Source organism: Neoarius graeffei, chromosome 23 (assembly GCF_027579695.1).
Source record: "Neoarius graeffei isolate fNeoGra1 chromosome 23, fNeoGra1.pri, whole genome shotgun sequence".
Lineage (NCBI taxonomy): Eukaryota > Metazoa > Chordata > Actinopteri > Siluriformes > Ariidae > Neoarius > Neoarius graeffei.
The window spans coordinates 9,500,324-9,527,559 of NC_083591.1; the positions used below are offsets into that span (position 1 = coordinate 9,500,324).

A 27,236-nucleotide genomic window follows, 5' to 3' on the forward strand; every position below is an offset into this window, starting at 1 on the left:
CATGAGGTAGTCACCTGGAATGCTTTTCAATTAACAGTTGTGCCTTGTTAAAAGTTAATTAGTGCAATTTCTTGCTTTCTTAATGAGTTTGATCTCAAACAGTAAATAAGAAAAATACAGTAAATATCCCTATTTGACATCAATATGTCAAGAACCGCTCAATTAAGTAAAGAGAAACAACATTCATCATTATTTTAAGACACGAAGTGTCTTTTAATTAATGTAAATAAAGAAAAGGGGGAAAAACATTGTTAGGTGTGTCCAAACTTTTAACTAATACAGACAACACAAACTTTTCCTAATTTGTCATGTAAAAAAATCAACAAACAAACAAACCCTAGCAATTATAGAAACTGTAGAAAACCAGCTGAAGTAATAAAACCCACCAGGCTTCATCAAAAAGGTTGAATACAAACATTACATACAGGTTTAGAGAAATTGAGTCACAAGTGTATGAAGGTAATTTGTTTTCTTTCCATCTGAAACTTCGTGTAAAAAAGGAGTATTTTTAACCACAGCACAAGTTAAAGGTTAAATTTGCATAATTTCTACCGCTTTCGTGAATAAATATAAGGATCTGTAATTATCAGTAATACTCAGATTTTTGTCCTTTCTCAGACACCGTAGAAGGACAAACAGTCAAACATGGCGGACAGGCTCGATCCTGATTGGACATGTAGAAAGCTACATAAAGTGTACAAGACCGTGTGTTCTACCCTACACAGTGGTTTAGACAGGCAGGAAGGTGTTTGGACGTTGCTCTTGAAAGTTTACCTGAAAGTCTGATTAAAGGGCAATGAATTGCATTATGAGATCTGCAGTTTTCGGGAGTAAGTAATATCTTTTTAGGCCTACTAGCATTAATTTTTATTGTTTAAGTGAAACTACGAAATCAACCTGTCGTGCACTTGGATTGAATTTTCCTGTAACTAGCTTTAATTTAGCATAATCGCTATAGTCGTAGATTGTTTACGTCAGGGGTCGGCAACCTTTTTGCCATGTAGTGCTAATTAGAAACTTTCTTGTTAGTTAGTGTGCCATTCAAATAGGTGTTGTTAACTATGTGTAATTAGACGCCACACATTTTAGACGGATATGGATATTTAATGCATTGAGCAAATGTAAAACACCATTGCACTTGTTTTATGACCAGTTCATAGATATCGCCGCGCATGCGCAGGGTCAAAGGTCGAGGCCTTATCGGAGATGAAAACATAGCGGCAAACAAGCCAAACCTTAGTAAATACGCCTTATGGATATGAGAGAACGGGGATTGCCAACTACCATGGGGGTAGAAGAGTTAAGGGCGCTTGCATATGCCACAGATATTTTGAAAATCCAGCCTGTACCGTCCAAGGAAGACGAAGAAAAATCGAGGTATGTACCCGGTGATACTGCCACGCCCACTGCAGTTTTTGACAGGTCAACATCTGACACGGAGAAATAATATAAATCGTGCTGCCTACCAGATTACAGTCGTCTGTTTTATTGTATCAGTACTAGTATCACTTACTATACTCAGTCATAGATTAGTCCAGTACAACATGACCAGCTTGCTTTTTTTTTTTTAATTTCCAAAAACATTCAAAATACAAACAAATAGAGCACCATATATATACAGATCCAAAAAACATCAAAGAAGCAAAAACACACACACAGCAATAAAGTTAAAAACATGAACAAGAAAGGGGCCACTCAACCATCCTTACACACGTCAATCGAGCAAATCAAAGTCATCCAAAAAGGATATAAAATAACCAACATCCCTATTTTCAACCAACCTTAAAGACCTGGCAAAAAGCCTGAGGTCACTCCTCCAGTGTGCAACATAAGGTCCAGTTTTAAAAAAACGACATTTGTGAATAAAGTGTTTACCTAAAAGTAGCAAATTATTAACACCATATTCAATTTTGTTATTATTTAAAAACACTCCAAATTTAATTTCCTTAATGGATAAAGGGGCAAACTGAATCCCCCTAGACTGTAGCCAAGCCTGAAAATCAATCCAAAATCTTTGTATTAAATCACATAGAAAGAAAAGATGTTCCAAATCCTCCTCCTCTGTTTCACAAAACACACATTTACCAGTTTCAAATTTAAATTTCTTCTTAAGAAATTCTTTGGTTGGGTAAATTCTATTCAAAATTTTGAACTGTATTTCTTTCGCTTTGAAGGGAATTAGAAAGGAGAGATATTTAGTTCTAATCTTTTTAATTTCTACTGTTTCAAAATCTTTTAATATGTAATCTCTTTTGACAGAATTAGGAAAGCAAATATTTTGTAAGGAACATCTTAAAAATTTATCGCACTTTTTATTACAAAATTCGACCCCTTCAATCCAAAGTTGTCTCAGTCTAGGAGAGATGTCAGAGTACACCATATCCTGTTCCACCATAGTTCGGATTGGTACAGGAATAGCCTTTACGATTTGGTTGTATTTTCTTTTTGTACATTGAATCTGAAATTTCTGACAGAAATGGCCATGTTGTAAAATCTGTCCATCATTCATAAAGTGAGCAATAGCCCACACACCTTTGGAAAACCATTCCTCAATAAAAATAGATTTTCTATTAACCAATATATACCTATTATTCCACACTGGGCTATTATGAGGGGTAAAATTATGCTTAAATATTATTTTCCAATAAAGGAGGACCTGTTGATGAAAGTCAGAAAGTGTCTGAGGAAGTTTATTTAACTCAAAATCACATTTTAATAGGAAGTCGATTCCACCGAGCTTATTAAAAATAAGGTTGGGTATGTAGTACCAAATAGAGTGACCAGCTTGCTTTTTTTCCATTTGACTGTCGCAAGTTTTTTCAGGCTGGTACAGTCAAAAATTGAAAAAAAAGTTTTGGCCTCCTAAACTAGTCATCGATTCTACTAGTGTATTAATTGGAGTCGACATGAAAACGTTAGGTAAAAACTTTAAACCAGTACAATCTCTTCTTCAAAGTTTCACCAAATGGTTTTATTTATGCAATTTAAAGCTCATAATACTGTATAACTTTGGTCGAGTAAAAACACGGAGCAAAAACATGGCTGAATCCTGAATGACTCCTATTTGTTTAAATAGGGGACTAGCTACATAGGTGCCAAAATGTAGTTTCTTTTTCCCTGCCATGGAAGCGCACTTGTATACGGAAGAGGAAAGCAATTTGCATTACAGCCGTGAGGCGGCTCGGCTCGGTTTTCCCTTTCGGGCGCTCTCGTTTTCTGTTAGAATTTCATTCATCTCATCTCATTATCTCTAGCCACTTTATCGTGTTCTACAGGGTCGCAGGCAAGCTGGAGCCTATCCCAGCTGACTACGGGCGAAAGGCGGGGTACACCCTGGACAAGTCGCCAGGTCATCACAGGGCTGACACATAGACACAGACAACCATTCACACTCACATTCACACCTATGGTCAATTTAGAGTCACCAGTTAACCTAACCTGCATGTCTTTGGACTGTGGGGGAAACCGGAGCACCCGGAGGAAACCCACGCGGACACGGGGAGAACATGCAAACTCCACACAGAAAGGCCCTCGCCGGCCACGGGGCTCGAACCTGGACCTTCTTGCTGTGAGGCAACAGCGCTAACCACTACACCACCGTGCCGCCCTTCTGTTAGAATTTGGTAAAGAAAAAAAATAAATATTATTTACCAGCTTACCGGGTCCATTAACATAAATCTGACAGCTGACAAGGTCGGGATATAAACGAACTTTTGCGTTAAACTGTGTGCTTGGATTCACACAATTTTTTCTGTATACACTCTCACTTAAATGTACACTACAGTCTTCTCGCATCCACTGTTCAAGCAGTCGACGTCCTTTGTAGCAATCGACAACACAACAGTGTCCCTACAGCGAGCCTGTAGCCTCTGCCATTGTTGACATGCTCTACTTCTGCTCGTTTATGAGGCCTTAACCTTTGACCTTTCCCACAACTCCTTGCGGTTTGCCGTATCTGTGAACTGGTCTATTAACCTCACACACAAGGTTTAAGACCCCCCCCCCCCCCCCCCCCCCACACACACACACACATTGGATAACAACATTGTAAGCAACTTGTACAAATTCACAAAATATCATCCAAAATCTTTCAGTAGGTAACAGGCCCAAGTTATTCACAATAAAGACGTAGCAGCCTAATGGAAATGGAACTGTTGAATAATAAGACTACAGAAAAAAAAATTAAATAATGAGTGTCAGAGAACACTGACAAGTAGCCTACATAAAGTGGCTTAACAATAAACTACAAATTTGAAGTAACCTTGTTACAAAATAAATGTTTTGCCTATCAGTCAATGTGATCCCTGGCCCTGCTTCCCCTTACTTAGCTCCGAGACGTGGGGATGGTAGTTGGACGCATGCTTCCGAATGGCCCGTTGTCAGACGACTTCGGGAGGGGCAAAGTACATTCTTCACGTGCGAAAATATCTGTTCACACAGATATGTTGATCCGAACAGGGGCATATCAAGCTTTCCAAAAGTGGGGGTGTTCTGGAATGGGGAAGCCATATCATTAGAAATCGGTTTATGGCTATATACACGCCCGGCGTGTACACTGTGATGTACTGTCAATGACCGATATGGAACTTTTTCATACCCATGGTCCATGGATGCAAATGAAAGGGAGGACAGCAGAAAGCCTATAAATCCAGTTGACTCCAGCCAAGTTCTGCATTTCATGCAGAGATCTATCATGTTGGGTTTTGGTGTTGTTACTGCCAGGGCTATGTAATTATTCAGTAAGTGAAGGCAAAAAGTATTGAGTGATAATTCTAGGTGACAGAATACTGTTCTATAACAGAGATGTCAGTATTGCTGCCTACACTGGTATAAACAAAACCAAAAACTTCACATAGCCCAAGAAGTCATACACAGTGTATAGATCATACACCATCATGCATAACAGTTTGGACTGGGATCGCTTTGTGTGAGCAGGAGGCATGGCTAATCAGTTCATGTTGGAGAAGTGCAGCATCCTGGAAGGACCTCTTTAGTATAGCATTCAAATAAGACGGGGCAGTTCCTGCTTTTAATGTCTTTAATTATTCAAACTCGTGTACAAAACTTGTTTGCATCATGCATTACATCAGGTTTAATGCATAAAATTTGAAAATGATGCAATAGACTACACATACAACAAACACTTAATGGCCAAATAACATTACTGTACAACAATTATTGAACATTCATTCGATTTGAAATGCCTTTAAATCTCAATTGAAAAACTCTTCTAAAAAGTGATAAGCAGTTATAATGCATGAAAAGTAGACTTGGTACAAACACACACACTCGTAATAAAAAACTTGTCTCAACTGACTTTACAACTAGTAACTACTACTATTTAACATCACTGTCAACAAATCCTGACAACCTTACTTTACCCTGACACACTATTTGTGTTTGAAACAACCAAATGTGTTTTTTCTTTGCTCCTTATAAGAAACAAATTGTTCAGCAATCATTTGTCTGTCTAACAGGTCAAGTTTGTTCTTCTGAACATGACACACAGCTACACTATTAAGACGTGTTTGTGTCATGCTACTTCGCAGCCACGTTTTCAGCCTTCTTAGAACAGATCATTTATACATTACTCACTTTTTAATATTATACAGACATTTAAGTGCACATGTCAAGCAAACCTATCCAAGTTGCTTTGGATAAAAGTGTATGCTGCTACTAAGTATAATGTAATGGAACTTAACATTTTTGGATGACATAATCAAGAGCAGTAATATAATCAATATAGGTTCATATAATCAATCAAGGTTTTGGAGGTTGTTGATACTTCCTTTGCTATTAGACGTTCATCATTAAAATGGTGTACCCCTACTTCAAAAACAAAAAATTAGCCACTCACAGGAGATTGAGGAGGACTCAATATGGTTCTACAAAATAGCTTAATTATCCCCAACGTGCGGCACGGTGGTGTAGTGGTTAGCGCTGTCGCCTCACAGCAAGAAGGTCTGGGTTCGAGCCTCGTGGCCGGCAAGGGCCTTTCTGTGTGGAGTTTGCATGTTCTCCCCGTGTCCACGTGGGTTTCCTCCGGGTGCTCCGGTTTCCCCCACAGTCCAAAGACATGCAGGTTAGGTTAACTGGTGACTCTAAATTGACCGTAGGTGTGAATGTGAGTGTGAATGGTTGTCTGTGTCTATGTGTCAGCCCTGTGATGACCTGGCAACTTGTCCAGGGTGTACCCCGCCTTTCGCCCGTAGTCAGCTGGGATAGGCTCCAGCTTGCCTGCGACCCTGTAGAACAGGATAAAGCAGCTAGAGATAATGAGATGAGATCCCCAACGTGATCACACAAAAGCCTAAAAACATGTCCTACTTCTCCACGTACTCGATTGGAATACTAAATACTGGCCTCTAGTGGTGACGCAAGACAGTTTTGGTGACTGAGCGAGTCAGCAAAGTTCGGGTGAGAAAAACTGTTTTGAGTCCGCTGCGTGGCTGTTTTTTGTCTAACGTTATGGCAATAGTTTACTTCCTTGTTACACATTTTATAGTAGCTGTATAATTTTCATAATGTCATTTTAATCTGACAAAAGTGTGGGGGATGAAATTGTGTTTCAACAAAAGTGGGGGGGATGAAACGTACGCATCCCCCGCGGGTGATACGCCCCTGGATCCGAACACTGACAATAAAGCCAGTGCGATATTGCGAAGACAGTTGAACTTTTCGGGTAAAGATGCCCAGCAGGATTCATTGGCTTTAAACAGCAGAGCTGCTCTCTCACAGTCACACCACAATATCTTGCCATCACTGCCAAACGTGCCACATCATTCACATCTACGCTTTCGTCAAGTGCAATGCTAAACACCGCTGCATCTTTTATGCCAGTTGTTTGCTGCACCCTTACGTTTTCTGCTATTTCACCAATTCGTCGCTCAACAGTTCTGGCTGATACGGGCATGTCTTTTATTCTTGATTTTATTGTCTCTTTGGCAGCCCCTCAAAAAGACTATCCGAGCCGGAGAGAAAGGCCTCCTTAATGTATTCACCGTCTGTGAATGGCTTTCCATGTTTAGCTATGCAGTGAGAAATTATATAGCTAGCTTCAGTGGCACTCAGTGCGTTTACATGCACATCCAAATCGAGCTACTGTCGGTAATCGAGCTAAGGGTCCCAGCAGGGGTGTCAGAGAAATCCAATCCTACATGCACACAAGGAAATCGAGCTATTGTGTGAGGTACATTGTGCACCCGAGCCACAGGTGGCGCTACACGCCCCATCGTGTTGGTGCACTTCCGGTTGTCGTCATGAAGAAGAGCTATTCAAGAGTATAAACAAAGTTATCAGTTCCGTGTTTACAAGAAGAGTGTTTGTATGTACGAACAGAAGTGTTCCTAATAAAATGGCCACTAAGTTGAAGTTGATCTGTAATGGTGAACATATTAACTGTTAACATGCTAATAACTTACCAACTAATTGGAAATGGGTGCGTACATGCCCAGACACAAGTGTTCCTAATAAAGTGGCGGCTAAGGTGAAGTGTCATGCCGACCAAGGCTGTCGTGTTTCCCGCTTGTGGTCTCGTCACTTCCGGAAGGGGCAGTGCTGAAGTAAGTAGCTCGACTACGTAGCTCAATAGGGTTTACATGCACTAAGTAGCTCAGCTAAAATTGCATAATCTAGGTTGCGTAGCTCGATTACAAGAAATCCAGTTCGGTTCGATTTCAGCCTAGCTAAAGTGTTTCCATGGCATTTAGAACTTCGATTTCAGTCGAGCTATGGCAGAAATTCGATTTTCTCTATGTGCATGTAAACGCACTGACTGTTAAAGTGTGGGCTTGCTTCCCATAACCGCACACTGCGTGTGAGAATGATTCGTCCCTATCTGCCTGATCTTTGAAAGTCTTTTCGTGCTTTGCCTCGAAATGACGTTTAACACTGGATGTTCGACACACAACACTTTCAAAACACAACGTGCACACAGCACGGTCCCTCTGAGAAACGAACCCATATTCTTTGGTCCACGAGGAGAGGAAAGCCCGAACTGTAGGCTTTTTTGCCATCTTAAGCTGGGCATACACTGTGCGATTTTTTTTTTTTTTCCAATCACGGTATTCAGCTGCTGCTCACACTGTACGAGTGAATCGCAGGGGTAAACAGCATGCAGCTTACGATTCCTGTTCTCACACTATACGATCCGATGCTCGGATGCGATGCTCGGATCTGATGCTCAGGATTTCAAACAGGTTTGATTTTCATCCGATCGATCGGGAGGAGGTCATGAGGTGTTAATCGCTTGTCGTTACCCCATGTATACTACACGATCCGAGATGCACGATTGAGCCAAAACTTGGCCCGATCTCCAAAATAGTCGCACGAGTGAAAATCGTGTCAAAATCGGGCCAAAAATCGCACAGTGTATGCCCAGCTTTAGTGCAACTGCTGCATCAAGTGGGCCCATCTCGTGAGAAATATGGGGAGGGGACAGTGTTGCTAGATTGGGCGGTTTTAAGTGCATTTAGGCGGGTTTTGAACATATTTTGGGCTGGAAAACGTCAGCAGTATCTGGCAACACTGGGAGGGGGGCGCTATATTGTGTAGTCATGCTAAAAGAGCAGGCTCGCCATGCAACAGCAAATGACAGTTCAAAATGACGTTTGAACATTTTTAATGTGTTGAATAATTAGGTTTGTGAATCATCGTCAGTGTGCCACTGGAAATTCCTCGGCGTGCCAGTTGTGGCACGCGTGCCTAGGGTTGCCGACCCCTGGTTTACGTGCTTTTGCAGTGTATCACATTAAACACATTGCGTATTGAACACGACTGAGTGAAACTAGGCGGAAGTTTCAGAGCCTTTCATGGGTTGTGTCTCAAATCTAAGATGTGTCAAATAGATAAACAAACCTGATTTTAGATCCAAGTTTGTCCCAGTGTGCCTGTGTTTTCACATTTTTAAAAATCATGGAAATTGTATTGATTTTTTTTTTTTTTGCCAACGAAGTATTTAACAAACTGGAAAAAAATCCATAATAAATGAATGAATAAAACACGCCAGAGTTCAATTTGTTTATATATTTCACCATTTCTAGGAAAATATAGATGGACTGGTGTTCTGCAGCCCAACGTGAAGTGGAATTATTTTCCCATAAAAGCACATCTCGAAGTGTTTAATCCTCTTACTGCATGACAATTTGGCAGCATTAACAGTTTGAAGAAAACAACCTTTTTTTGTACATTCATAGTTACGTTAAATGTTGTGGAATGCAAAATAAGTTCCTGTTATCACTTCTGTTGTATTTGCTGTAAACAGTAGTGAGGGTGAATGAAAGGAATCGAAAAAAGGTTAATTTCTCTGTCTTGTTGAGCACAGTGCACGCTTACGGCCCCTAGTGGTAAAGAAAATAATAGCAGAGGCCAATACACGCGTTCTTGTTACTCTGCATGCTATCTATCTATCTATCTATCTATCTATCTATCTATCTATCTATCTATCTATCTATCTATCTATCTATCTATCTATCTATCTATCTGAGAGAGTCAAAAGTTTTAGAACACCCCAAATTTTCCAGTTTTTTATTAGAAACTATTCAAGTCAACTTTATTGTCAAATATGCTATACATGCTTGACATACAGCACAGATGAAATTACAGTCCTCTCGGACCCACGGTGCAAACAGGCAATGCAATAAAAAAAAAAGAATTGAAATAAAATATAAACAGTATAAACACTCTAGATAAGAACTGGACATAGACTAAACACTCATAAATAAAAATAAAATAATTGAAATAAACAACACAAACAGTATAAACACTCTAGATAAGAACTAGACACAGACTAAACACTCATATATATATATATATATATATATATATATATATATATATATATATATATATATACACTACCGTTCAAAAGTTTGGGGTCACCCAGACAATTTTGTGTTTTCCATGAAAAGTCACACTTTTATTTACCACCATAAGTTGTAAAATGAATAGAAAATATAGTCAAGACATTTTTCTGGCCATTTTGAGCATTTAATCGACCCCACAAATGTGATGCTCCAGAAACTCAGGTGGGGTTTACATTAGACCGTATCAGCGGATCATCAGATTAACGTTTTTAAAACGATTCGCGTGCACACAGCAATGCCAATACACGGATACGCTAATCACATGACTAATTCGGCACGTAAGTTGAAATGTGTCAGTGCGGCTCGTCGCTTCCTCCTCAGCGGCTGCGCTCCAAATCACTCCGCCCTGAACAGCGAGTGCCCTCTGGAGGGTGCGCACTCCGGCCCTGCGCAGCTCACAGAGCGCGCGAGTGAAGTGCACGAGCAATGATTCGGGACTGAGCCGCTGTGCGCAAGTCACTTACCACTTGCAAGTGGAAGGATGGCAAGCCTAAAGACCATCATAACTACACAATGGGCAGTATTTGCGTCAGTATTTGCAGTATTTTCATACTTTTATACTCTTTAATGAAAGGTGATACAAGGCGGAAGTCCACGCCGTTTTTCAGCAGTCGCGTCACATGACCAACGCCAGCGAATCAGGAAGGTGGATGTCACAGTGACGTCCAATGACGACGCCAGCTAGAGCTCAGCACAGCGTATTCGCGTATTCTCAATGTTTACACAGCACCGGACCAGACACGATCTGGATTGAATACGTGGACCCTGGCGGATTCCCGTTTCCCGGCGTTTCCAGGCGTTTTAATGTAAACGGACAGTGCATCCGCGAAGAAAACGAGACAGATACGGTCTAATGTAAACTTGGCCTCAATCTGCTCAAAGGAAGGTCAGTTTTATAGCTTCTCTAAAGAGCTAAACTGTTTTCAGCTGTGCTAACATGATTGTACAAGGGTTTTCTAATCATCCATTAGCCTTCTGAGGCAATGAGCAAACACATTGTACCATTAGAACACTGGAGTGATAGTTGCTGGAAATGGGCCTCTATACACCTATGGAGATATTGCACCAAAAACCAGACATTTGCAGCTAGAATATAGTCATTTACCACATTAGCAATGTATAGAGTGTATTTCTGATTAGTTTAAAGTGATCTTCTTTGAAAAGAACAGTGCTTTTCTTTCAAAAATAAGGACATTTCAAAGTGACCCCAAACTTTTGAACGGTAGTGTATATTATACATACATACATACATACTGAAGCAAATATTCAAGGGCACTTGAGGTATAGCAGGTAAACATGAGATAAGCAGAATAAACAAACTAATAGCTATTAAGATGAGGTAGTGCGGAATAGTGCAAATGAGCGAGGTAAAGTGAAATGTGTAGTCCCTGAGTTCAGTGTGTTAATGAACGTTGAGAGTATGTGTGTGTGTGTGTGTGGGGGGGGGACTGCGAGGGTGACATGTCAGATGCTGAATGGGGGGCAGGGGGGTGTGCGAGCAGAATCTGTGGCAGGGGGCAGAGGGGGGAGGAGGGGCAGAACAGGGAGGGAGTTGAGCCTCCTGACCGCCTGGTGAAAGAAACTGTCCTTGAGCCTGCTGGTTTTGGCCAGGAGACTCCGCAGTCTCCTCCCCGACGGCAGTAGACTGAAGAGGCTGTGAGATGGGTGGGTGGGGTCACCTGCAATCCTGATGGCTTTAATGTCTCGTTGCACTCTGAAATGAAAGCATAGTGCAAATAAGCGATTGGAGTTAAAAAAAAAAAAGAAACAATGGAATCAATTTATAGACCAAAACGTATTCTAAACTTTTGACTCATCAAAGTAGCCACCTTTGGCAGCTGAACACACTCGTGGCATTCTTTCTACAACCCCGATTCCAAAAAAGTTGGGACAAAGTACAAATTGTAAATAAAAACGGAATGCAATAATTTACAAATCTCAAAAACTGATATTGTATTCACAATAGAACATAGACAACATATCAAATGTCGAAAGCGAGACATTTTGAAATTTCATGCCAAATATTGGCTCATTTGAAATTTCATGACAGCAACACATCTCAAAAAAGTTGGGACAAGGGCAATAAAAGGCTGGAAAAGTTAAAGGTACAAAAAAGGAACAGCTGGAGGACCAAATTGCAACTCATTAGGTCAATTGGCAATAGGTCATTAACATGACTGGGTATATAAAGAGCATCTTGGAGTGGCAGCGGCTCTCAGAAGTAAAGATGGGAAGAGGATCACCAATCCCCCAATTCTGCGCCAACAAATAGTGGAGCAATATCAGAAAGGAGTTCGACAGTGTAAAATTGCAAAGAGTTTGAACATATCATCATCTACAGTGCATAATATCATCAAAAGATTCAGAGAATCTGGAAGAATCTCTGTGCGTAAGGGTCAAGGCCGGAAAACCATACTGGGTGCCCGTGATCTTCGGGCCCTTAGACGGCACTGCATCACATACAGGCATGCTTCTGTATTGGAAATAACAAAATGGGCTCAGGAATATTTCCAGAGAACATTATCTGTGAACACAATTCACCGTGCCATCCGCCATTGCCAGCTAAAACTCTATAGTTCAAAGAAGAAGCCGTATCTAAACATGATCCAGAAGCGCAGACGTCTTCTCTGGGCCAAGGCTCATTTAAAATGGACTGTGGCAAAGTGGAAAACTGTTCTGTGGTCAGATGAATCAAAATTTGAAGTTCTTTATGGAAATCAGGGACGCCGTGTCATTCGGACTAAAGAGGAGAAGGACGACCCAAGTTGTTATCAGCGCTCAGTTCAGAAGCCTGCATCTCTGATGGTATGGGGTTGCATTAGTGCGTGTGGCATGGGCAGCTTACACATCTGGAAAGACACCATCAATGTTGAAAGGTATATCCAGGTTCTAGAGCAACATATGCTCCCATCCAGACGACGTCTCTTTCAGGGAAGACCTTGCATTTTCCAGCATGACAATGCCAAACCACATACTGCATCAATTACAGCATCATGGCTGCGTAGAAGAAGGGTCCGGGTACTGAACTGGCCAGCCTGCAGTCCAGATCTTTCACCCATAGAAAACATTTGGCACATCATAAAACGGAAGATGCGACAAAAAAGACCTAAGACAGTTGAGCAACTAGAATCCCACATTAGACAAGAATGGGTTAACATTCCTATCCCTAAACTTGAGCAACTTGTCTCCTCAGTCCCCAGACGTTTACAGACTGTTGTAAAGAGAAAAGGGGATGTCTCACAGTGGTAAACATGGCCTTGTCCCAACTTTTTTGAGATATGTTGTTGTCATGAAATTTAAAATCACCTAATTTTTCTCTTTAAATGATACATTTTCTCAGTTTAAACATTTGATATGTCATCTATGTTCTATTCTGAATAAAATATGGAATTTTGAAACTTCATCATTGCATTCCGTTTTTATTTACAATTTGTACTTTGTCCCAACTTTTTTGGAATCGGGGTTGTACAATAGAAATCAAATATTCTTCAGAAAGTTCTTCCCAGATCTGTTGCAGAAGTTCCCATAGATGTGTGGCACTTGTAGGTTGCTTTGCTTTCACTCTTCTGTCCAGTTCATCCCAAATCAGCTCGATGGGGTTTAAGTCTGGAGACTGTGCTGGCCACTCCATGTTTTCAAGTTTACCATCGGTCTTTTTTCCTGAGGTAGTTCTGGCATATGTTTTGGGTCATTATCTTGTTGTAGGATGAACCCCTGACCAACTAGGCGTATACCAGAGGGTATTGCATGGCTCTGCAGAATGCTGCGGTAGCCGTTTTGGTTCAGGGTGCCTCTCACTCTGTACAAGTCACCAACCCTGGATCCAGCAAAACAGCCCCAGATGGTCACACTTCTTCCTCCATGTTTGACAGTTGATGTCACACACTGTGGAACCATCCTTTCGCCTACTCGACGGCGTACAAAGATCCTGTGTGTTGAACTGAAGATTTCACATTTTGATTCATCAGTCCATAATACCTTCTTCCAGTCTTCAGTAGTCCAATGGCGGTGTTTTATGGCCCAGGCAAGCCTCTTTGTCTTATTCTGACGTCTTAGCAATGGCTTTCTTGCTGCAACTCGTCCTGTCAAACCTGCAGCTCGAAGTCTTCTCTTCATAGTTGAAACTGAGACTTGCTTACTATGACCACTATTAAGCTGTTGTCCTGTGAGCCGCCTATCATGCAAGCTGTTAACTCTCAGAAATTTGTCCTCTGATTCAGTTGTGGCTTTGGGTCTGCCAGACCTTTTCCTGTCAGGGTTTCCCCCAGTTTCTGAGTGCCTTTTGATGGTGAAGAAAACTGTGCTCACTGACGCCTTGATTTTATTGGCAATTCTCTGTAGGAAAGACCTACATTTTTTAAGTGTTATGATGGTCTGTCTCTCTTCCGTTGTTAATTGTCTTTTTCTCACCATTTTTGTAGCAACACACTACTTTCTGCAGTACAATACTGTTCAACTGATGCTCATGAGGATATGGTACCACAGTGTGTTCCAACACTGCTTTCATGCAGACAGAGAGGGTTGTAAGCAATCAAGAAAAGTTGGAACATCTGTAGGAATTAGTAGTACCAGCTTTCAAGGCTTGATCAACCTTCATTGCTGCAGAACAGCTTTAAATTGTTAACCCATTGCATGCACCGGCGATTGCTCTAAGACAACGAGGGAGGCTCAGCCTCCTCTAAAAATGACGAACATCATGTAGGATGAATTGCGCTAGGCTTATGTTATAGCCAACCTTATAACATTGCTATTTCAGATCCAGAATCATAGAAATATGTGCTCAACCCAACTACAGTGCGAAATCATTCCGTTATAACTTTCCCCAGTTCGCCTAATGTGCGCGTGAGTTTTTCCCCCTCGTGACAGCGCAATGCAGCCCAGCCTCAGTGGACTTCAATTGCATTTGGGAGCTATGCGCTTTTCAATATCAAAATGCAAGACGATTATTGGACAAATACTGTGAAAACGCCCGCCCACCGGACTCCCAGCCTCAGTGGACTTCAGTGGCATTTGGGAGCTATGCGCTTTTCAATCTCAAAATGCAAGACGGTTATTGGACAAATACTGCGAAAATGCCTGCCCACGGACTCCGAGCCTCACAGTGGGAGGGACATGGCAGTTTCCGCGAGGAGACTGGTGATTGGTGAAAGCGGCCGGATATTTTATTTGATTGACAGCTCGTTTCAAATATAGACAGACAGCGGTGAATCTCAGTTCAGTCCCATACAGATTTGCAAGTGCTGTGGTGTATTGTAAGAGATCAGCTTACATTTCGATTTCATTCATTACATACGGTTTCTATCAGCTTTTTTAGTTTGTATATATTTTCATTGTAAATAAAGTGTAAATATAGTGTTGTCAAGTTTGCTATCTTAGTTCCAGAAATTTCGTTTATTTGAGTGACTGAACTTGAACTTGAGGGGGCTGTTAGCTAGCAAGAAAGCTGTGCACGGATGCAAAGCATTGCTGATTAAATTTTGGCGAAGCCATTTGCCAGTCTTCCTTTCGAGGAAAAAATTAAAATTAAAGAGCAGGGTAGACCAACGCCTCAAATTGACTTGGTGAAAAAGGTAGAGAATAATACTCGTTCCTTTCAGCTCTCCTGGTACGAGAAAGTGAATTGGCTAACAGCAAGTGACCCACATCAACAACAGTAAATAGGCTACTTTAGTAATATGTCATGGATGGACCAAAATACAGAATCTGTTTAAAATGTTTATGCTGAGTATATTATATTGGAATATATATTTTTCTGGATATGAATTAAACACAGCTACAATTTGGAAAGCATTTTTAAACAAAAACACAGCCGAGAACATTTCACACTACAGACCTGGATTAAAAGTGAAGGGTTATCAAAATTGTCAATAAAACATTTCTCAGTCAAAATAAGTAAAATATAGGGAAAGTGTCATTGAATGAAATGTGTGGCACCCAGCTCTATGTTTGGCTCCCCAAGGTCAGTGCTGTTCCTGACAAAGAGCTTTTTTCAATAATGATCAATTTTTAAACAACATGCCACAATTTTAAAATATAAAATGTTAAAATATACCCCCCCCAACACCACCATCATGTGTATTGGACAGTAGGCTAATGGGCCAAAAGAACCTGTTATTCCACAGTTTGTGATGCTGCCAACAATCAGCCAGATCAGAGGCAAGAGTATGGGCAAAATTGATGTAGTTTTTCTTTTAAAATCTGGAAATATCGTAACCGACCAGCCTCCCCTGTTTGAAAGACTACCAGCCGCCACTGATTGCATGTTTCCTGAAAGAGGCCTTTTTGTACAATTCTGAAATGTACATTATTTTTCAGTTTTGGGTAACCTTACTTTTTTTCTTTTTTTTTTTTTTAACCTCTGACAGTTCAGCACCTACCTTTGTACCATTTCAAGCTATTCATTGGAGTTGAACAACTTGAATTGCAATAAATAACTGGAAAAATTGGGGTGTTCTAAAACTTTTGACCATATATAAAACTAATAATGTAAAAACAGAATATATTTTGCTTATGTGACTGATGGAGGAACTTGCTTGTATGACGGTAGAACATGGGGATTTTAAATAGTTTTATTTCAGTAAAGTCTTCTTCTTTTGGCTGCTCCTGATTAGGGGTCGCCACAGCGGATCTTTCGTCTCCATTGCTCCCTGTCTTCCGCATCCTTCTCTACCACACCTGCCACTTTCATGTCCTCTCTCACCACATCCATGTACAGTATCTATCTCCTCTTTGGCCTTCCTCATTTTCGTGTGCCTGGCAGCTCCATCCTCAACATTCTCCTTCCAACATGCTCTGCATCTCTTCTCAGGATGTGCCCATACCATCTCAGTCTCATCTCTCTTAGCTTAATTCCCAAGCTCTCCACATGTGCTGTCCCTCTGATGTGCTCGTTCCTTATCCTGTCCAACCTCGTCACTCCCATCGCAAACCTCAACATCCTCAACTCCGCCACCTCCGACTTTGCCTCCTGTCTCTTCATTAAGGGTACGGTCTCCAGTCCATACATCACAGCTGGTCTCACAACTGTCTTATACATCTTATCTTTCACTTTTGCTGGGACTTTCCTATCACAAATGACTCCCGAAATCCTTCTCCAACTGCTCCACCCTGCCTGCACTCTCTTTCTCACCTCACTATCGCAGCCCTCATTTTCCTACACAGTTGATCTCAGGTACTTGAATTCACCAACTTTCTTTGTCTACTCCTTGCTTCTTTACTACACTCTCATCCCCATTCTCACTGATGGACATGTATTCTGTTTTGCTACTGCTCACCTTCATTCTTCTTTGTTCCAATGCATACCTCCATCTCTCCAAACCCAACTCAACCTCCTTTCTACTTTCACCACATATCACAATATCATCCGCAAACATCATGTTCCGTGGTGACTCTTGCCTCACTTCGTCCGTCAAGCTGTCCATCACTATGGCAAGCAAGAAAGGACTCAGAGCAGATCCTTGATGAAGTCCCACCTTCACCTTGAACCATTCAGTCGTTCCAACTGCACACCTCACTGCTGTTTCACTGTTCTCATACATGTCTTGCACCACTCTAATATACTTCTCATTCACTTATTTAGTTATACTGTTACAAATTAAAAACCAGCCTTCTCTGTTCCATGTGAACATTTTTTTTTTTCCCAAAGGCAGGGGAGGAAATTTTTTTTATTTCAGTAAAGCATTCATTCCTTTCCTTATTAACACTCTCCCCTGCCTTTGGGGAAAAACAGAGGAGGCTGGTTTTTAATTTGTATCAGTAAAACTAAAGCACCACATATTCTTGGGTTTCAGTTATGTGGCTTTTCTTAGCGGTTTTACCAGAAGTGAAATAGCTGGTGGTCGAGCAAACCAAAACTGCTGCCACAGTGCAAACAACTACCGATAACTTATCAGAGTATGCTCATAATCTAGAAGCGACTGCTTGCTTTAGATATATTCAGAAGATTGCTATGTGCAATGGAATGGACTCTTACAATCTGGGAAAGAAGGATTTGTCATACGATCTCGAAAACTACCCTTCGGTCAAGTTCCCGGACATCTCGAACTATCTGGTGTTGCAGACGCGTCAGAGACAAAGTTGTGAAGAAGTATGGATCAGGGTTGGGTTATTTTAAAAAAAAAAATCAAATCCCAAACTTTGAATATCCCATGGAGCACCGTTAAATCCATTACAGCAAGATGGAAAGAATATGGCACCACAACAAAACTGACAAGAGAAGGCTGCCCACCAAAACTTACAGACCAGGCAAGGAGGGCAACAGAGATGCAACAAAGACACCAACGATAATGCTGAGGTAGCTGCAAAGATCCACAGCGGAGATGGGAGCATCTGTCCATAGGACCATTTTAAGCCGTACACTCCACAGAGTGGGGCTTTATGAAAGAGTGGCCAGAAAAAAAGTCATTGCTTAAGAAAACACGTTTGGAGTTTGCCCAACAGCATGTGGCAGACTCCCCAAACACATGGGAGAAGATTCTCTGGTCAAATGAGACTAAAATTGATCTTTTTGGCCATCATGGGAAATGCCTTGTGTGGCACAAACCTAACACCCTGAGAACACCATTCCTACAATGAAGCATGGTGGTGGCAGCATCATGCTGTGGGGATATTTTTCATCTGCAGGTACAGGAAAGCTGGTCAGGACTGAAGGAAAGATGGATGGCACTAAATACAGGGCAATTCTGGAGGAAAACCTGTTTGAGTCAGCCAGAGGTTTGAGACTGGGATGAAGGTTCATGGTCCAGCAGGACAATGACCCGAAACATACTTCTAAAGCTACACTGGAGTGGTTTAAAGGGAAACATTTCAATATGTCTTGGAATGGCCTAATCAAAGCCCAGACCTCAATTCGATTGAGAATCTGTTGCATAACTTGAAGATCACTGTACACCAACGCAACCCATCTAACTTGGAGTTGAAGCGGTTTTGCCTTGAGGAATGGGCAAAAATCCCAGTGGCTAGCTGTGCTAAGTTAAGAGAGACATACCCCAAGAGACTTGCAGCTGTAATTGCAGCAGACTTTGGGGGTGTGAATACCTATACACACTCCATATTTCTGTTTTTTCATCTTGGTGTTCGTGTCACAATAAAACAATAATTTTCACCTTTAAAGTGGTAGGCATGTTGTTTAAATCAAATGGTGCTAACCCCCCAAAAAATCCATTTTAATTCCAGCTTGTAATGTGACAAAACAGGACAAACACAAAGGGGGATGAATATTTTTGCAAGACCTTAATTTCACACTCTGCTTGTACGTAAATTGTCATGCACCATGTATGGGGCTATAGACGTGTCCTTTTCTTCACCTATGTAAATGTTTGTTATTTTGACCTGTTGACTGGTGTTGAGCAGGCAGGGGCCTGTGGTTTCCTACTCTGAATGCTGTTAGAGCCTTGTCGACTTCAGGAGGCCCTACTCCACCCTTCACCACCCTGTCGGTCACCCACTCAGCCAATCACATCACTCATGTAGAGCTGCACCGACCAGAGAAGCGCAATGCCATGAACAAAGCCTACTGGAGGTATGTTTTTCCATCACCCTGTTTAAAAAAAAAAAAAAAGACACAACTGTAATTCTGGTTTGGTGCATTGGATCTTTTTGTTATTGTTCTATATAAGGTGTAGGATTTATACTCTGTTCTAGTCAACTGTGCATATCATCAGTAATATATATAATATATATAACATTCTTTATTTTTTTCCTGCAGTGAAATGGTTGACTGTTTTAATCAGATTGCTGAAGACCCAGAATGCCGTGTGGTGGTGTTCTCAGGTGCCGGGAAACTTTTCACGTCAGGTAAAGCAAGATGCAATTTTTGTCCTTTCCTTTTTATCCAGGTTTGCAGGGCTTTTATTCTCATTGCTGTTCATAATTCAAACAATGGCTCCATGTGATAACGCAAAGTGAATTTAGAACAAGTATCCTGATGCTTTTCAAGGGCAGAATTTATTATACCACCACCTGCAAACAAAGTTTGGGCGGGTATATAGGAATCACCCTGTCCGTCCGTCCATGTGTCTTGTAAGCGCAACTCCTCCTAAATGGTTTGATGGATTTTGATGAAACTTTCCACAGTTGCAGTATACCACCTGAAGATGTGCATGAAGGAAAAATAATCCCAGTTTGATGTTTTCCAGGGGAGATAATTCAACGTATTCCCTTACGTATGGCGATATACGTACGATGACAGGCTCGTAGGTGGGGGGTATTCTATAGTGAGTTTACTCACAGTTCTAGTTAAACTTACAATTACATTTATAGTCTTTCTAATTAGTGGTATGAATACACAGTTAACACTATTTGAGGTGCCAATATTTGAATGCGCAAGTGTTTTGGGTATTGATTGTGCACTTTATTGGTATGAAGAAAATGTCAGGTCTAGCAGAACTGTTAAGCCTGACTTTGAGTAAGTTGTAGGTGTTCATCAGCACTAAAGAAGTCTTGGGAGCAGGCAGTTTATATTTTCATGCAGATAGTTAACTATGAAGCCTGTGGAACAGATGAGAGCTACAGCACATTTCCATTAAAGGAGAACTGAAGGCAAGTTTTTTTTTTTTTTATTATTATCAAAATTCTGTTTCTCATTTTATTAAATATAGGAATGCATTTTTGATCGCTATTTTGTCGCTGCTATAGCAAGTTATGAGTGTTTGAAACATGCTCTGTAATATATCAGTCCGTATGTCAAAGCAACGGCCGTGAACGAGATTCGTCGAGACCTGTGCGAGACATCGTAGGACGGAAGTAAAACGTACAGCGGAAATCAAAGTGACCAACAGGGTTAGGTGCCCGCCCTCTTTCGAATGCTGATGTGATCAAGCCGGAAGTTTTGTTCGTTTTGATAGCAATCAGGAAAGTTTGAAAAAAGTAGGCAGTAATCGTCATTTAAACTCGTTTTTGTTCAATATTTTCGTTTGGAGAACAGTTTTCAAAATGGCGGCACTGACACCTGGCTGACACTTGAAGTTTCGAAGTCTCGCACAAGTCTCGTGAAGATCGCACGGATAAGCGACGCCTGCCGTGGACCAAACGAACTAAATTCAACATGGCTAAAAACTGAATAGGCCAATAAGTATAATATTTAATTGCAATTAGTTGCCAATACGAGTCACGATATAAGGTTACTAAAACCGAAAACGTAAATGGATAACGCGCTAATTAAGAAATAAAGCAAGTTTAAAAATGACTTCAGGTCTCCTTTAACACTCACTATAGCTCCATGAAAAATTTTAGACCAGGCAGAAATATTGAGCTGAAATTAAAACAACTATTCTTGTACATTCAGTTCAAGATTTCTTTATATTAAATCTGTCAAACATAAGTACATGTAATGATACTTGAAAATGATCCTGACTTTTTGGCACATTAACCCCCCCCCCCCCCCCCCCCCCCCCAAAAAAAAAAAAAAAAAAAAAGCAGTTAACTGAATGTGTCCATTAACTCAATAATGGATATCGAAATAATTAAATTAGACAGAAACCACATTCTTGTTGCTAATTCATGCCAATATTCCAGATTGAACTAGCTTCCCATGTCTCACACACTAGATTCGCAAGTTTCTACAGTATGTGTGAGCAGTTTCAGTGCATTACACCAAGCACAAATTTTCCACAGGGATTCATAAATCAGCATGGCAGAACATTTATTTTTTTCCTCATTGTTTTTTTTTTGCATTTTCTATGTTTCAATCTTTGTTCAAAGAATCCATTTTCATTTTGTTTAGGTATTGACCTTATGGATATTGGTGGTAGTTTGCTACAGCCCGACGGAGACGATGCAGCCAGGGTAGCATGGAATATTCGCGGCATCATTTCCAAATACCAGGATACATTCTCAGTCATTGAAAAGGTAGCCTCGTTTTTGTTACAATACGTGCTTTTAAATGTTTGAAATAAAAACTATATTTATTTTTGTAATTATATATTGTAAATGTATGTAACTATTTGTACATACAAAAGAAAGAATGAGAAAGTGACAAAAAAATAACTAAATAAAATAAAGAGCTAAGACATTACAATACACCGCACATTGTTCAAAAAAGGAGTGGGAAGAAGTACGGTACAATACTTTTTTTAATTTCCCACCCCTTTTTAACTACCCCGAAATCCAAACTACATTAATACACCTATAAAAATATATACCATATATACACTTCATGAATATCTATATAAATATATAATATTATTTATTTTTGTAATTATATATTTATATAGATATTCATGAAGTGTGTATATATGGTATATATTTTTATAGGAGTAGTAATGTAGTTTGGATTTCGGGGTAGTTAAAAAGGGGTGGGAAATTAAAAAAGTATTGTACATCTTCCCACTCCTTTTTCGAACAATGTGCGGTGTATTGTAATGTCTTGGCTCTTTATTTTATTTAGTTATTTTTTTGTCACTTTCTCGTTGTCTTTCTTTTGTATGTACAAATAGTTACTTTTTTTTTATACATGTTTGAAATAAAAATAAATTCAATTCAATTTGTCTTTCATTAGTGGAGTGTTGCATGTGTATTTGTATCCCATTTTTATCCTCCACTAGCCAAAAGGCCTGAAGGGGGATTATGTCGTGGCGATGTCTGTCTGTCCGTCCATCTGTCCCAGGAAGGGTACTCACCTTCTGAGTTCAACTCCTCTCACAATTTTTGGAGGAATTTCGCAAAACTTGGCAGGATTCTTTGTTATATGTCAGTAATACACAGATTGTTAAATTGAGTCACATTTTACCAGAGTTACAGCCCTTGATTAACAAAATTATACTTTGACAATTTCATGAGTGTGTTTTCCTTCTGAAATCAACTCCTCTCACAATTTTTGGAAGACTGAGTTAAAGGACCATGAACGGAGGTGATGATTTCTCTGTCTGTTATGGAAATGACGGCGGTTACCCGTGTATCGTTGTCAGTGTCCACCCACTGATTCGCTGTGTTTTCTAAATCATCAGCATTCAGTCCATTCATGTGTTGCAAATCACTGATGTCATTTACGTCGTGCTTGGGTGGGGGTATATAAAAACAACAATGGTACGCTTTAACTAGGTGTTAAATTAGGTGTACTGTTGTATCAGAAGTCATTTTGTCCTTTTATCAATCCTTTGATCACTGTTCTCAATAATTTTTAGTGATTGACACCTAAGTGAGGCTCATTAAACCTTTGTTTTATGGTGTTAGCACATAGTTAAGTTGATTGCAGACTTGATTACTCGATGTGTCATGTAAGCAGACGAATGATAGATGTACTTACAGGAAGCGCACTTATTTACAAACAGGCAGGCAAAGAGTTCAAAAACTTGAGACAAAAGGAAGGGTCGTGAAACGGGCAATGGTCAAGCGAGGCACAAACAGAAGGGCAGAGTCCAAATGCACAAAAAGTCAAAACCAGAAAGGCAATTCTTGGGTTTCACGTGACGTCACATCCGCCTCATTAATTATTCAAAACTTTAGCTGGTGGTCTACCAAAGCTCAGTTGACAAAGCGTTTGTATGGAGAAGGTGCATTGCTCACATAGAAAATGCCTCATGCTTGCGTTGTTTTTTAGGTTGTACGAATCGATCAAACCGTGAAACTGATAAAAGTTTCTTCAGGGTTCCGTGTGAACTTTTTTTTAAATGTGAACGAACACAGGATTTCGCAAAAAGACGTTGAGAAAGGTGGCTTTTGAACCTCTCAGTTAAATCGAAAGCATGCTCAAGTTTGCAGTGATCACTTTGGTGAAAAGTTTGTATATCCCTCTCAGCTATGTCCTTTAGTGTTTTCCAAGTACTTTTCTTGCTATGTATCATTATTTTACAGTCCTTTTTTTTTTTTGAAAAGAGTCATGAAGCGCTAAAGTCCCCAGTGGTTTCTTTGTTTACTCCTCACTCGATGGCCGCCATACTGAAAACAACACGTGTCTCACTTTCTTTAACAGGGTCTCCTAGCGGTCTTTTCAACAAGTCTTTCAGCAAGTGCACGCGATCAAAACCACGACGAATAATAAAGTCCATATGCATGAAGTTCGTGACAAAATTCTTACCCAGCCATACAGTTACAATGCGCCGTGATCACTTCTCCATCGTTTAATGAAGATCCAAGTCTTTAAAGGGGTTTCTGATGATCTTTGTGAATGATTTACCTGAGAGATAAGAGCCAACACAAGTGAGAATCAAGCCATACTTGCAGTGCTTCATTGTAAAGACATGAACGAAAAGCTTAAATTTTTTTTAAATACTTACACGGGCAAAAACAAGACAGGATTCATTCGGCAGTGACTTGATACCGAGGCCCTTTACCCAGCCACATACAAAAAAGTTGTAAGCCTCCATATTCTTCCACGCTTTCATCTGTTTTGCGATGTAGAAGGATGTCTGCAACACCAGATTTTTCAAGCTCGTATGACAAATCCTTCTTTCCCAGACTGTTGGGGTCGATTCCATTGCACATAGCAATTTTCTGAATATATCTAAAGCGAGTAGCGGCTTCTAGATTACGAGCATACTCTAAGTTATCGCTAGTTGTTTGCACTACAGCAGCCCTTTAGACCACCAGCAGTTTTACCGGAAGTGAAATTGCTAAGAAAAGTCATGTGACCTGAAACGCAAGAATTATAGACTTTTCGATATAATTAACTATTTGGACATCCTCCAAGGAGTTTGTTATAGCAGGGTTGCAGTGTAGATATTAATGTTGATCTAGTACATTATTGCTTCTATAGTAACAGCAAATTCATAGATGGTAGATACTCCACATAAATATTTTTCAAATTAAAAAAAAAAAAAATTCCAATTGTTGATTTGGTGAATTTTTTTTTCTGAGGAGATGGTTAGGATTTCTGGAAGGAGTCTCCAGTGTTGGAGGTAAATCTGTTCTGAGATTTGTGACTTATTATGCGAACATTTTCACAATGTTTAAGTCTAACTACCGAATGATAAAACGTATGACTTTTTTTTTTCTTTTGTTAGTAAAAAAAAAAAAATTGCACTTGTTGGCAAATAGCTGTGGTATAAGAGGAATAAAACACTTCGGAATGGACAGTTATAGGAAAGTAATCAACTTTATGGCGGTAACAGGAACTCCGTTGGATCGTTGATTATTTTCCCATAATAGCGTGTTTTATTCACGACATAAATTCAAAGCATGTAGGGGTTACGGTATTCACACAATCAATAACCTATTGGTGATATAGACTGAAGCAATAAATTGTCATATATGTGTATATATAATCTGATCTTTATATATCGTGTGTCTGCAGTGTCCGAAGCCTGTGGTGGTGGCAGTGCACGGCGCGTGTGTGGGAGCAGGTCTGTTGGGAGTGTTAGTGTTAAGTACAATCCTCTCCAGTCCAGCCAGCAATAATAGATGGACGTTTTCCAGAGTTGTGGTGTCACTTTTCCTGCAAAGCTTTAACCATCAGATGTAATCTTTTACTGTGGCTGGCACTCTATATTTAGCTGCTGAAAAATGAATTACTGACACTTTTGTGTATATCTGATTTCTTCTTTGGCAGGAGTGGATCTAATCACAGCCTGTGATATTCGTCTGTGCACACAGGATGCCTGGTTTCAGGTGAAGGTATGGCATACGTTAACATGACATACAACACTTGTTTTCAGGTTTACACAAGGATCTCTAAACAAGCTATTTTTGCCCATTTGATCATACACCTTTAGATATACAGTGGTGCTTGAAAGTTTGTGAACCCTTTAGAATTTTCTATATTTCTGCATAAATATGACCTAAAAGATCATCAGATTTTCACACAAGTCCTAAAAGTAGATAAAGAGAAGCCAGTTAAACAAAAATATTATACTTGGTCATTTATTTATTGAGGAAAATGATTCACTATTGCATATCTGTGAGTGGCAAAAGTATGTGAACCTTTGCTTTCAGTATCTGGTGTGACCCCCTTGTGCAGCAATAACTGCAACTAAACATTTCCAGTAACTGTTGATCAGTCCTGCACACCGGCTTGGAGGAATTTTAGCCCATTCCTCCATACAGAACAACTCTGGGATGTTGGTGGGTTTCCTCACATGAACTGCTCACTTCAGGTCCTTCCACAACATTTCGATTGGATTAAGGTCAGGACTTTGACTTGGCCATTCCAAAACATTAACTTTATTCTTCTTTAACCATTCCTTGGTAGAATGACTTGTGTGTTTAGGGTCGTTGTCTTGCTGCATCACCCACCTTCTTTTGAGATTCAGTTCATGGACAGATGTCCTGACATTTTCCTTTAGAATTTGCTGGTATAATTCAGAATTCATTGTTCCAGCAATGATAGCAAGCCATCCTGGCCCAGATGCAGCAAAACAGGCCCAAACTGTGATACTAACACCACCATGTTTCATGGATGGGATAAGGTTCTTATGCTGGAATGCAGCATTTTCCTTTCTCCAAACATAACACTTCTCATTTAAACCAAAAAGTTATATTTTGGTCTCATCCGTCCACAAAACATTTTTCCAATAGCCTTCTGGTTTGTCCATATGATCTTTAGCAAACTGCAGACGAGCAGCAATGTTCTTTTTGGAGAGCAGTGACTTTCTCCTTGCAACCTTGCCATGCATACCATTTATTGTTCAGTGTTCTCCTGATGGTGGACTCATGAACATTAACATTAGCCAATGTGAGAGAGGCCTTCAGTTGCTTAGAAGTTACCCTGGGGTCCTTTGTGACCTCGCCGACTATTACATGCCTTGCTCTTGGAGTGAACCTTGTTGGTCGACCACTCCTGAGGAGGGTAACTATAGTCTTGTCTTTCCTCCATTTGTCCACAATCTATCTGACTGTGGATTGTTGGAGTCCAAACTCTTTAGAGATGGTTTCGTAACCTTTTCCAGCCTGATGAGCATCAACAACGCTTTTTCTGAGGTCCTCAGAAATCTCCTTTGTTCGTGCCATGATACACTTCCACAAACGTGTTGTGAAGATCAGACTTCGATAGATCCCTGTTCTTTAAATAAAACAGGGTGCCCACTCACACCTGATTGTCATCCCATTGATTGAAAACACCTGACTCTAATTTCACCTTCAAATTAACTGCTAATCCTAGAGGTTCACATACTTTTGCCACTCACAGATATGTAATAGTGAATCATTTTCCTCAATAAATAAATGACCAAGTATCATATTCTTGTCTCATTTGTTTAACTGGGTTCTCTTTATCTACTTTTAGGACTTGTGTGAAAATCTCATGATGTTTTAGGTCATAGTTATGCAGAAATATAGAAAATTCTAAAGGGTTCACAAACTTTCGAGCACCACTGTATAGATGGTAAGGGACCAGAATTTTTTTTTTCCTTTACTCATACAAGCCCCTGTGAAAGAGTTGACCACAAGGGGGCACACTGTGAACAATTCCGGTAAATACGTTTGCAATTTGTTGACCTTCAA

At 40.2% G+C, this 27,236-nt stretch overlaps 1 protein-coding gene across 1 annotated transcript in view; it reads left to right on the forward strand.

Annotated features, from left to right (window-relative positions):
- The first annotated feature begins 720 nt into the window (after positions 1 to 720).
- Positions 721 to 27,236, forward strand: part of ech1 (enoyl CoA hydratase 1, peroxisomal) — a 39,825-nt gene continuing 13,309 nt past the window's right edge. Inside the window, exons 1-6 of the mRNA XM_060905728.1 lie at positions 721 to 830; positions 19,215 to 19,383; positions 19,570 to 19,658; positions 21,586 to 21,710; positions 25,093 to 25,141; positions 25,348 to 25,412. Coding sequence (XP_060761711.1) covers positions 797 to 830; positions 19,215 to 19,383; positions 19,570 to 19,658; positions 21,586 to 21,710; positions 25,093 to 25,141; positions 25,348 to 25,412 — 531 coding nt within the window. The 5' untranslated portion in view covers positions 721 to 796. The remainder of the gene's footprint in view (positions 831 to 19,214; positions 19,384 to 19,569; positions 19,659 to 21,585; positions 21,711 to 25,092; positions 25,142 to 25,347; positions 25,413 to 27,236) is intronic.